This window comes from Miniopterus schreibersii, assembly GCF_964146895.1.
Source record: "Miniopterus schreibersii genome assembly, chromosome: 11".
In the NCBI taxonomy this organism is placed as follows: domain Eukaryota; kingdom Metazoa; phylum Chordata; class Mammalia; order Chiroptera; family Miniopteridae; genus Miniopterus; species Miniopterus schreibersii.
Genome location: NC_138111.1, coordinates 12215944 through 12229159, shown reverse-complemented (window position 1 = coordinate 12229159; position 13216 = coordinate 12215944). Strand labels below are relative to the sequence as shown.

General features: G+C 47.4%; 1 protein-coding gene across 4 annotated transcripts in view; it reads left to right on the top strand.

Moving 5' to 3' along the window:
* ASTN2 (astrotactin 2) overlaps positions 1 to 13216 on the top strand; it is a 694556-nt gene that overhangs the window by 442200 nt on the left and 239140 nt on the right. For all 4 annotated transcript variants that reach the window (XM_081150627.1, XM_081150626.1, XM_081150624.1 and 1 more), the window contains one exon: positions 570 to 758. In XM_081150627.1, coding sequence (XP_081006753.1) covers positions 570 to 758 — 189 coding nt within the window. The remainder of the gene's footprint in view (positions 1 to 569; positions 759 to 13216) is intronic.

Genomic DNA, 13216 nt, shown 5'->3' with positions numbered 1-13216 from the left:
CTCAGAGGTCGGCCCAGGGCCCTGTGCTGTCGGGATTGGGTAGTTACAGGCCAGCAGGAGGTGCTGGCATTGCTAATTGAACAGCAGCAGCCGCAGGAGCAGCTACGCACGCTGTCCATGGTCCTGGAAGGATCACCTCTGAGCTACAAGGGCAATAAAAACCTTGTTTTTGCAACAGTCTTTAACGTTGGTTGACAGATACATTGGGAATAGATTCTGGTTTGAGGAACTGGTTGATAATTCCCAGCGAATTGCTTTGTCATGCTTTTTAGAGTCTGTGTGTTCATAGAAAACAGTTTTTAAATTTGCTTTGTGCCTGGATGTGCCCCCTGGTTTCCCCCTCGGCTCCTCCAAAATGTCACAAACGACTTTCCTTGAATTTACCAATTTGCAGGATTAATGTGCTTCTCTCAAGACATCTGTGCCCTAGATAGACTCCAGCCAGAAGAGCTGTCTCCACTCCTAAACCCTGACCTGTTTTGCAGGCAAGGGAGGCCTTGGTTTCAGGTCACCTCCGAGGGGGGCATCCGGCACGCGGAGCTAACTCTTGCCTCTGCTTTGTCACACAGCTGCGTGGAGGAGTACAAGCTGGCTCCTGATGGGAAATCCTGCCTCATGCTCTCAGATGTCTGCGAGGGCCCCAAGTGCCTCAAACCTGACTCCAAATTCAATGACACCCTCTTTGGAGAGATGCTACATGGCTACAACAACCGGACCCAGCATGTGAACCAAGGCCAAGTCTTCCAGATGACCTTTAGGTATGGGGCAGATGCTGGCACTTCACCGGTTGAGTCACATATGGGGGAGGGGGAGCCATGGGCCCCATCGAATAGGGGTCTCTTCCACTGGCAGGCACCTCCCCAGGCTCACTGATACCCATCCATGAAGTGTTAGAAGTCATTAAAATCCTCCCCATGAGGCTCCTTTCCTTCTGACCCAGCCCTTATCTATCCCACCCTCTCATTTTTCTAACTCTGTCCACATATTTTCAATTCAATATTAAATCCTCCTGTAAGTACACTTAATGGAGTTTTTTAAAAAATTAATTAATTTTTCAGTCTATTACAAAATAAGTGTCCTGTGTAGGCTAGTCAAGCAGTTCAAATATAAAGACATTTAATGAAGTAGAAAATAAAATTACCATTGCACAGAAATACGCAGAATTAACATTTTCTTGAACATTCTTAAAAGAATGTTCCCTCTTCTCTATCTGCACATTCTTTGTGTGTGCGTGTGTGCACACACACACACACACTAAATCTCAGTAAAGCTGTTAGAAATTGCTTTTTTTCCCCTCAGCAATATGTCAAAGACCTGTTTCCCTGTTAACAAATACAGAAGCACATGAGAAATTAAAAGATGAGACTGTTCTCTTATGAGGGCAACCAGAATGGGGACTGGGTTGACGATTTGACCTGCAGTCTAGTTGTGAAGGGCAAACTGGGAAGGTTGGAGGAACCGGGGCTGTTCATTCTGGAGAAGGGAGACCTTGGGTGGGATGTAGTCAGGCCTCAGAATCTGAAGAACATAATAAGATGGTAGAGTGAGAAGAATTATTCCATGTATAATAAATTATTATCTTTAAAACAACTATACTTTTAGACAGTTTTGCATGAATATGTGGCAGGATATTATCACCAGCCAGGGTTCTCCCCACCATCTGAGGTTATATCAACAAAAGGCAGAGCTAGTAAGAAACATCATCACAATAATCGTCACCTTCATCCCATCATCTAATTAATAATAGTGGTTAATTGTAGTTGGAGTGGTAATCGTGGCTACTATTTATTTAGAATTACTATATATCAAGCTCTATAAATAATAATAATAATAATAATAATTAATAATAATAATAATAATAAAGTAGCCACTAAGATTATTTCAGCACATGCTGAGCGCATTCTAAGCACCGTCGATCCATTATTTCATGTAATCCTCGCAGTGGTTCTAGGAAGCGGAGGCTGTTACGCTCCCCTTTCTACATATAAGAAGTGGAAACGTTGACTGTCTTTCCCAAACCCCCTTCCAGGCAGTGAGAGGGCCAGGAGAAGACCATGTTAGCTCCGTTAGTAAAGCCCTTTCAGGTACCATGACCTTCATTTCACAGCTGCGGTAAGGTGACTTTCCCAAGGTCACCGTCTAGCGAGGGAGAGAGGATTCAGATGTAAGCCTTGCAGACTCCACAACCCTGCTCTTGTCCTCTGATTCAACAGGCATCATTGTTTCCTGTTGCACAGAACAAGAAATGTGAGCAATGTGAATTCCCTGAAGTCATTCATCTATGCAGTGATCACATGCGCTTTGAAAGCTCTTTGAGCACCTAGGAACCATGCTGGTTATTTGGGATACAACAGAAAACGAAATAAAAATGGCCCCATACCCTGTGGTGCTTAGGTATTGTGTGTGTGTGTGTGTGTGTGTGTGATTGTGATCTTCTGCACTTACTTAATTCGTGGTAGGTAATGTCAAGTTAAGATATAAGGTTCCAGGAAACCAATTAGCAGTGGGATCCAATTTAGTTGAATTTAGTGTAGAGAGTGGCGGGAGCACATCTATTGGACTGGAAAGCAATAGTAAGGCTTCGGAGTCTACTTTTATTTAACTAATGCCTGGAAGATGAGTGGGAGTTAGCCTGGGAAAAGGTTTCAAGCGGAGATATCTATTTTAAGACAGAAACAAATAAAAATACATGGCTGACCTCAGAGATTGAAGTCTGGTGAGGTTGGAGCCAAGCAAACGAGGAAAGAACTGTGGGAGGCGAAGGCAGGGCTGTAAGCAGAGGCAGGTCAGGGGAGTCTTGCAGGCCCAGTCTTTATCCTAATAGACCCCTCAGATGGCTAAGGGAGGGGAGCCTGTCATGGCTGCATTGTCGTTTTCAACCTCACCGTGGCTGCCTGGGAAGCAGACTGTGACGAGGGTGGCAGGGAGACAGTAGAATGGAGGGTCAATTAGGTGTCTATTGTTGAAGCCACATGAGACTGTTTGGTGACTTCAAGCAGGATGACTGGAACAATATTGAAGATTAAAAGGAATTTTGGGAGATAGTCGTGAGGTCCAGGAGCAGCTGCAGGCAAAAGGGTAAGGTTGAAGGAGGAGTCAAGGGTGGTAGAGTGACTGGCAGCCACACAGCAATTTAGTGGCAGAGCCAAGGCCTCCAATTGCCAGCAAATTGCTTTCTGCTACTCAGATGCTCGAGCAGAGGCTGAGTGCTATATTATTGGAAAGACTCTGGGAGAAATTTAAGGACAATCTAGATGAACTACTCAGAACTGAGATTCTACTGGTTTTCTATCATTTTAATAAAATCTATGAAACTCTGCCTTGAGCATCAGGGTGGATAGGATAATGCTACGTGAACCCAAAAGGAAAAAACAAAGAAATCGTCCCTTGTCTTTGAGAAAGGAACTTAAAAGCTTGCAGGTAACCCATGCTATTGAAAGAAATATATGGAAATTTAATTTTCACAGTGGTGTTCAAGGAATGCCAGTAGTTTCCAAAGAGTTCCCATGGGAAGCCTTTGGAGAGGAATTACAAGGAATGGTTTGTGGTGCCATATAACTTTTTGGATTCTTTGTTCTAGGTCTTTGAAAAATGCCATTGGTATTTTGATAGGAACTATGTTGAATCAATAGCTTGCTTCGGGTGGTATGGGCATTTTAATGATGTTAATTTTCTTATCCATGATCATGGTATGTGCCTCCATTTATTTGTATCTATTTCAAGTTCTTCCTTGAGTGTCTTAAATTATTCGAGTCCAAATCTTTTACTTCCTTGGTTAAATTTACTTCTAGTATTTTATTTTTTAATGCTCTTGTAAATGGGGTTGTTTTTTGGTGTGTGTGTTTTTTTTTTAGTTTCCCTTTCTGATAGTTCATTATTGGTGTATAAAAATGCAACCAGTTTCTTGATAAAGGGCCTCTCAGAGGGTGAGGCTTGTGAACCGGAGTTTGAAGAGGGAAAAGAGCCATAAGGGCATTTACCTGTCCAGGAAGGAGCCCACAGAAGTCCAGACACAAAGCAGAAGGGGGTGTCAGGAAACCAGATCTCCAGACAGACCTGGTTCCAAATCCTGGCCCCATGCGTGACAAGCATAGTCCTCCCGCCTTCTCCTTAAAAAGGGAGTTTTATCTGATGCCAGCCACTGTGATGGGCACATCGTATGTTTTATGTGGATTGAGTTTTCACAGCAACCATCAGAGTGGCTGCATGTGATAGACAATCAAATGCACTAGCTCTCATTCCTTTGTGTGAAGATTAGCATGGTCCAAAAGGAGCTTCCACATTGGGTAGTAAGATGCTAGATCTTGAAGGGGCTTCATGGAATCCCAGGATCTCACTTTATGTATGGAGAAGGGACTTGGCTAAGGTCACAAAGCAGGTCACTGCTGAGCCAGCCCATGATCCCCTGGTGGCCCAGAGAGCTTGTCTTCCAACTACCTACAGACTGCTCAGTAAAGAGAGCATGGCTCCCTATAGGCGCCTGGGAGTCTCCAGGCTCAGACAGAATATTATCCCCGTTGGGAGCTTTTATTCAGCCTCAAACACTGTTCATTGTTCCAACCGTTCAACTTCAGGTTCCCTCTGAATAGCCAGGGTCTGTGTCTGCCCTGATTTGCTCACGGAGGGACGTATAGTGAGCAGACCACACTTTCTCTTTTGACAACAGCCTCAAGATTTTGAGAACTTCCCAGACTGTTATTATATTAGAGCAGCCCTCTTCACATAAGCTCTCTCATCCTTGGCTTCAGTTAAACTTTCTTTGCAATTATTTCCATCTCTAGACCATGTCACCTGTTGGAGCCACATGCTAAGGCAGTTGACTTCCTACTGAGCAGCTTCTGATGAGTCTAAGTTTATCTCTTTTAAGTCTCCCTCCCTGGGCCCCAGACAGGACTTGAGGGGTTGGGGGGCTGCAGTTCCTTTGTCCCCCAAGTTCCATGAGGCAGGCCTGCAAATTTTTCAGCATCAAAGGCAGTTGTCATTTCTCACTGCCTTTTCCTCCTGTCCCTCCCTCCTCCAAGCAATCTCTAGTCCAGCCCCCCAGAGTAGCCAGCGAGCACCCCTGCCCACTGTCCTGCCATATGCCTCCTTTCCTGGCCACTGCCTGGCCTGGGGTTTCAAACTACCCGCGAAAGGGTCTCCCATGACAGCCGCAGCTCTGCCTTATCTTCTCCCTGCTCTGCCCAGGCCCCCACACCTCGCCACTGCTGAGAGGAGACAGGTCTGCGTTCTTGTGCACTCTCCTGAATCTCCAAAAGAGCGACCTGGATTTCTGTTTTACAGAAAGTCTCAGGTTTCAAGTTTCCAAACTGGACAGACTGAAAGATTAACGAGTTCAGAACTAACCCCTTGTGGTGCAGATGGAGAAACCAAGGCCCAGGAAAGACTATAACTTGCCCAGTGCTCACCAGGATGTGGGGCCCCTCAGAGACCAAGGTTAGAGTCTGTGACTCCTGGACCAGTTTTCTGGTTTCTGGTTCTGATGTAAGGGATGCATATAACTTCTAAATATCCCTATTAGCATGTGGTGGGAAAAGCCGCCTGGTCCATCCCTGCTCTCAGCAGAGAGGGAGGACCTGCTCGCCACAGGGACATGTCACATTCATGACTAAGGAGGGGCCTGAGACAAAGGCCACCCCATGTGCATGATTCTGGCCACCTCCTCGGGATGCCACATGTAGGCTGCAGCCTGGCTCTGGCGGATGAGTGTGTAGAGGTGGTTAGGACCCTAACAAGTCCAGGAGTTGTCAGCCAGCCACAGTGTGTGAAGGTCAAGTGTGGCACACACTAAGAGACCACACAAAAGATGGAGACAGGGCGAGAGTGATAAAGAGAAGCCATCAGAGGGACAAAGTAGAGACATGGGGAGAGAGACTGAGATACAGGAGGCATTCAGTAGGAGTCTGAGTGGCAGAAGGCAGGAAGGACAACGACAGAAAACATTAAAGTGGCATTGAGCGGGGACAGGGTTAGAGAGATGAGGAGACAGATGGGGAAAGGCTTGGAGAGGAGTGAAGGATGGAAGGGCTAAAGGAGAGCCCCCGAGGGATACAGAACAAGAGACACGGAGTTCGTGCCAAGGTCACAAGGGACGGAATGAGGGTTATTCTAAGGGGCCGGTTGGTGCCAGGAGAGAGTTCAGATGGAGAAGCATGGACCTAAAAGCCCTTAGTAAACTGGAAACATGAAGAGTCAAAGATTGCATTTCTGATTTTCCCCGCCCCCAGTGAGTGAGGCCCACTCTACTGGCATGAATCCCTTTCGCTGCCCTGTGTTGGTCTGGGTGACGGTGCGGGGTCGCTCTCAGGACCCCCCCACCCCTTAGCTCTCGGTCACTGAGGGAACGGGCAGACTGTCAGAGTGAGACAGACTCATCAGAGGGTGGTGGTATTTGATGTTTTGTTGGTTGGCATGGTTCCCCCACCCCCCATCCATCCTACCTCATTCCTGTAAGAAAGAAAGGTCAGCTTTGGTTATGGATTGCCTGGATCGAGGTGACCATCAGTCAGGAACTGTTACTGAGCCCGGGGTCTCAGAAATCACAGCAAGGAGAAGTTGCTTGGGAATGGGGGCTGAACAAATTGCAACGGTAGATTCTGCAGAAGCCCTATCAAAAACGGGACGCTTCTGCCAGCAGCAATTTGTTCGTGAGCCTTCAAGAATGACCTGCAAAGAGCGTGGGGAGCTCATGAAAGATTTGCCAGGACAGCACTTTTCAATTCAGTCTGCCTATCGGATGTGCATGCTGAGCAGCATGAGAGGACAGTTTGGGGTAAGATGTGCGATTTCAGGATGAGGCACCACCAGCCCACGCCTGGCAAGACAGAAGGGCTCCCTTTAAGGATCTGAGGAAGGCTGCCTCTCGCAAGTGGCGCCCACTCCTTCCCTAGCTGAAGGTCCTGCGTCCCATCTTATTAAGTGGCCTCCAAAGCTTTGGTTTTTCTGGTGCCTTCCTGGGAGGTGTCAGCTGTATACGCTGCTTCTGGGTCCTTTCCTTCCCTCTGTTCCGCCTCTTTCCCTTCCCCCTTTTAACCATGTGTGCATTTTTTATGTGCCAGATCCTATACCACGTACTTTAACTATTTCTCACTTAACCTTTCCAATACTTATTGCAAAGTACCCCTTAACAACTTGGTTTTACAAAAAATAAAAATAAAAAAGGAAAGAAAAGAAATGGATGCATCAACCAGAATGCATTAGGTTGTGCCTGATAAGAAACAACTTCAGCACCTCAGTGGTTTCACAGGAAAACGCATATGTGTTGCTCTAACCACTCACCCTGCGCATTGGGATATTCGGGAACCTGGGCGCACAGCCTCCGTGGGCGCTGTAACAGAGGGAAGGAAACTTGGCGCTCCTGCCCCCCTCCTGGAGATGGCCTTCTGCTCATGTTCCATTGGTCCCAGCAAGCCCCCTGGTCACAGCGCCCCTCGGAAGGTTGGGCGGGGACATTCGACCCTATCGTGTGCTGAGAAGCAGAGACCCAGAGTGTGTAGGACGTCAGTGTCACGCACGACACGGAGGCACAGAGATGTTAAACTAACCAGCTCAGTACTCATGCAGCTGAAAGCCGATAGCGCCTGGGCCTAACAACGAGGCCCGTTTAGCAGGGCCTCTCCTGCTCCCACCATTCTCTCACTTCCTGTGGCCACTTCTGAAAACTATAGGAAGACCTATTCTCTTTCTGTCAACTTTATTCATTTAATTCCCAAATAACTGTGGGCCTTATAGATGGAAGAACCTTGGGGAATATTTTCTACAGATTCCCCCCACCCACCCATTTTGTAGATGAGATGCCTGAGGCTCACGATGTTTATGTAGATTTTCTAAAATCATATAACTAGTAAATGAATAAGCCAGGATTCCAACCCCCAGTCTGCTGGGCTGCACCACATCCACACTGAGAGCTTAGAGATGTAGGATCCAACTCCTACGCTGTACAGATGGTAATGTCAGGGCCAAGGTGCCATGAAGAATTAACAGCAGAGCCAGACCTAGAAACTGTTTATCTGCACTCAGAGGCCTGGTGTTTTTTTTTAATATACCATGATCTTATTGCAACAAGGGAAAGCAAAGGAGGCTGGTAGTGGAGAGATTACTAATTAATAGTGGCATTAGCTTTCTGTTTTCAAGGCCATTCCCAAGCCATTCTATGCAGTAATTTTCCAGCACTTGGCAAAATCCCCAACATGCCACCTGGAGACACAGCTGTATGCTACCTTTTAGGGGGACCATTGGCGAGATCTTAGAAGTGGACTGAGGACAGAGTTTGGAGGCAGGATTACAGAAGCTAAGGGGCAATCTTCCCTGGGGTCCTGACTCTTGGGCTGGCTGCAAAAGAACTTATCTTCTGTGTCTCCATTTTTCCAAGGTCTCCTGGCATCTTCTGCCAGAGTCCAGATCCATGTGTCTGGTGTGCTACAGGCCCTGGAGTCAGAAAGCTGAGTTTCCACGCCTGCTCTGCCCCTTCCTGCTCTATCGCCCCTGGCCATTCTCCCCTTCTGATTTCTGTTGCCTTTTCTCTAAATTGAAGTTCAGGCAGAACTTACACAAAGACTGAGGGCTTCAGACCTAGAGTGCGGCTCTCTTTCTTCTCCGCCCCCAAGGCCAGGGCCTCAGTGAAGTCTTTCTTCCTCCGCTGATCCTAAGAATCACCCAGGGCTGCACCAAGACATATGAATGATATTTTCCCCCAGATAAAGAGACTGGGAAGGTGATTTTCACTATATTCCCGGAAGGCTAGCATTACCTAGCAAGGTGGGGATATACTGGCCTTGTGTCTAAGATACCCAGAGTTAGGGTTTGAGTCCCAGCTTGCTGCTTGTCAACTCTATGACCTTAGGCATGTTAGTTCATTAACTAAGTTAGGGAAAGTAACAATAACCCCCAATTCCTGGTGGTGGAGTGGTGATTCAATGAGATTGACACCTGCTCTGTCCCTGTTTTCAGCAGACAGGAAGGACCCAGGTGCCATAGGAGGCTGCCAGATCAGTCACTGAGAAAGAATCTTAGGCAAAGGACACCCCCATGTGCATGATTCTGCAGGAACTTGACCCCTTTCATGGCTGGGACCCAATTCAGGGTGTCAGGGTGCTGCCCTGAGAAGTAATAGGGTCCAGCCCTGGCCAGGTAGCTCAGTTGTTTGGAGAACTGTCCATACAGCAAAAGATTCCAGGTTTGATTTCCAGTCAGGGCACATACCTAAGTTGCAGTTTCCATCCCCAGTTGGGGCATGTATGGAGGCAACCGATGGATGTTTCTCTCTCTCTCTTTCCCCTTTCTTCTCTCTAAACATATTCTCAGGTGAAGATTTAAAAAATAAAGAATAGGGTCCAAGTTACACATCTACCATTTCCTAGCTGTGTGGCTTTGAACAAATCTCTTAACCTCTCTGAACCTCAACATCTTCAACTATAAAATTGGGTTTTACCTCAGAATATCCACAGAAGGCTGTGGTGACAATTTAACAGACTAATAAGCTAAGGTCCTAGACTCGGTAGGCTCTCAGTAAATATTGTTTTCTCTTCCTTCAGTTGTGTTTCTCCCCACCCTGCCCCAATTCCAGAAGCATACAGCAGATAAATATTTGTTGTTGTTGCACCCCCCCCCCCCCCAAAATTCACCCTTGGACTGGAGCCACGGCTGTCCTCACAACTGCCTCGGACCAGCACGTGTTTTTGTGATTACAGTGCTTTGTGAAATGACCAGGGTGGGGACAGAAACCCAGCCCTTCATGCTCCGTGGGCCTGCGGGGTGCGCAGCGCAGCCTGCAGTGGGGAATGGACGGCAGCCCAGGGTCTCCTTGTGGGGGTGTTTATCCCAGCCTTGGGGAAGACGTGATCTTGCTGAGCGCCCTGTTGCATCACCTGTGTCCTAGAGAGTGGCCTTTGTTTCTGCCTGAATGGCCTACGGTGAAATACATCTAATTAGAAACGTAGGACTTAGATGCTCATGTGTCCTGTGTGGGATTTGATAATGGGCCTGGACCCAGATCCCAAAGCTCCAGAAGTTGTCCATCTCCCGCCTCCGGGGTGATATTTGCTGAACAGCTTAGGAGCGGCGCATCTAAGTGGGCAGAATGGAGCCCCGCTGGTCTGTCTGCGTAGCAGGATGCTCGCCTCCTCCCTGTCTTTCTCATCAGCTCATTGCATCCTCTGGTGCATTTCTCGATATCTTTACACACAATCGATAGTGTAGAAGTATTTTTTCTTTGTTTTTCAAAGCCTGTCTTTGAGGCATATAGGCAGATATTTGTCCCATGACACGTGTGAACAGAGCAGGTTGACTATTATACCTTTTACATGAGACAACTGAAGTTCAGAGAGGTGAGGCATGGCATCCAAGGCCACACAGCTGGTGAGTGATGAAGCCAGGACTCAAGGTTTGCCTCTTGCCCCACGCTTCAGCCTCCACATAATGTGTGCACAGGCCCGTGCATATGGTCTCAAACCATAGGATCCTCAAAGGTAGGGACTTTCCATATGTCTGCTTATAGCCAGAACTCCACACACGTGAGTCACACCAGTGCTTCTCACGGGCATACACAGCCCAAAGAATCCTGCTGAGACACACGCTCTGGTTCAGAGGGTTGCAGGTAAGGCCTGAGACTCTGCATTTCAAATGAACTTCTGAGTCTGAGGACCAGCTGTGAACAGGAAGGTGTTGCACGGAACTTGATGCTAGATGTAAGCCCAGGTTCTGCCTGCGGATGGAGAAGGGTTGTTGCACCTCCATTCGCCTGTTTGAAAGCAGGAACCAAACCCCAAGGCCAATGGCATTAGAGGGCGCAGGGTCCCAAAGGAGTCTCCCTCCACAGTGACCAGGTGCAGAGACTGCTTTTCTGATGTGCCGCAGCCAAGGTGGAGGGCTCTGTCCTGAAGTCCAAGTGCATAATGTAGCCCATGAGTGTGTAACACGGCCCATGAATGCATAACACAGCACACGCATTCTCCACATCCACCTGTCCGTGCATCCTGCTCACTGATGGCACAGGGATGCTCTGAGCCGCAGGGCCAGTGGGCAGGGCACCTGCCCTGGCCGCATTGTCCTGAAGCCACGGTCGGGTGCCCAGGCAAGAGCCTCCTGCACGCTCTCTCCCACGGTGCCTTTCCAGCCAGCATTTGATGATGCACTAGAAGGTTCTTTCCAGCGGGGAGCTGGGCTGCCGTCTGCCTCAGGGCATAGGTGAAGACTGACTCCTGGGAAGGTAGGAGAACATCCATGTAGGAGGAGACATTGCCTGGTGAACTTGGTCATTCTTAAGTGCTGAGACAAAACTATCATACCATCAACACACATTGGTTTAATTGAGGACAAAAAGAAAAATCGTAAAATTAAGATGTAGTGAAAGACGCCTCCTGTTTTTGTGTGTTGGGGGAGCAGCTTTAAACAAGACCTCTCCAATCTTTCTGGCTAATTATAATAAGGGAAGAAAGAAAAATAGCCACCTCATTTTTTTTTTTTTAAACTGATTCTCAGTGTTCACATCTCTGAATGTACCAAACATGGCCATTTTATGAGGAAAACATATTATACGTAGTATATTCTGAATGTTCTCCAACGAACCTAAAAATGCGTGTGTCTAGTCTGCAAAAGGTGTGAAAATAATAAAAGCAACCAGGTCCATTTCAGTTCTCCCCTCTCCTTTTTTTGGTTTTGGTTCTAATTTTCTGGCTCCAGAATCCCTGACGATGTTCTTTTCCTGGGAGTGGGAAGCCCATCTGAATCACTGGGGCATCTAAAGCAGAGACAATTTTTAAAGAGCCGCGATTTCATTACCCTCCAATGCAGGCAGTAACTCAGGCTGCTCTAAGTGCTCCGAAGGAACAGTCCACTGGGGAACCTGCCCACCAGATAAGGATGGGTTGTAATTAGCACAGCGACTGTAATTAGCAGAGCAATTGTCATTAGCCCAGCGATTGTTTGGGTGCTTCCAAAGCAACTCCAGGCAGTTTGTTCTTCTAAGTATCTTCTGCCTTTCCTGGTGATCTTGTTTACCCTGCTAATGTCCTAATGTGCTTAGCAATCTCTTTTATAAATAAACACTCCAAAGGTACAAGCCAGCCCATCCCCTGGCCAAGCATTAGGTGTCCTTAATTAATGGAGGCCACGGCACTGAAATTTTACTCTGTTTGCATTATGCTGTTGCTCTCTGAAGAAATCAGAGCCCCTCAGAAGCCATTTGTTATTGTTCTTGCTGTTTGCTTTATCACAGGAGGGAGTGGGGTGAGGCCAGGGTCAAAGAGTCCAGTCCTGGCTTTTACCACTTGTTCTCATTTAGCAAGTTTCTGTCCAGTCCCTGTGATGTCCTGAGCCTTGGGGATGAAATGAGGGGGACAGTCAAGGCTGGCCCGGCCTTGGCGTGGCTGAGAGGCAGGGAAGCCTTCCTGAAAGAGATGCCTGCGGACATCTAGAGGACGTGAGGCCCAGGTAGCTCGTGGGAGAGGGCACCAGGCAGGTAAGGGCACAGAGCATCTGCAGACGTGAGCGTCCAGGCGCATCGGGGGACCGCAGAGAGAAACCAGATGAAGGATGGGCAGTCGGTCAGGAAGGTTCCTTAGGTACCACCGGAACGGGGCTGTTTATGGCTATAAGACTTTGCACAGTCTTATAACCTTTCTAAGCCCAGTTTGCTCACCACTAAATCAGGGAACATAATAATACCAGCCCTAGAGGAGAAGTATTGTGGGGAGGGAGAGGTGATGAGAAAAGTCAGGTTTAAATGCTTTGTAAAGTGTAAAGACATGTGCAAATGCTAGTGACATTTTCCTAACACGAGTCTGCGGGTCTGTGGGTTCCACTTGCCTGGAAATTGTGTGCATCCTGGCCCACTTGAGATCACAAGCATCCGAATTCATCAGCGTTACTTTCTTTGTATTCCTTCCAGAGAAATGAAAAAGCACGTCTATTCAAAGATCACATTAATCAGCCTATGCGTGTGTATCAAGAAAATTAAGTTTTAGGGAAATATTTCCATTTCAGGGAGATGCCCCGAATAGAAATATACTTAGTAACAATTCTAATGCAAGCTATGATCACAGTCTATTGGGTATGAATTAATACAGAAAGCTCCAAGGGCAGTGTCTGGGGTTTTATGTAACATCACCACTGAATAATTATTGTTAACAGTAATCTGGTAAAACACCTCAAAGGTGGCTCTTAAGAGTCCAACACGAACATTTATTTTTATGTCTCCCAGCATCCTCAGAGGAGCCCA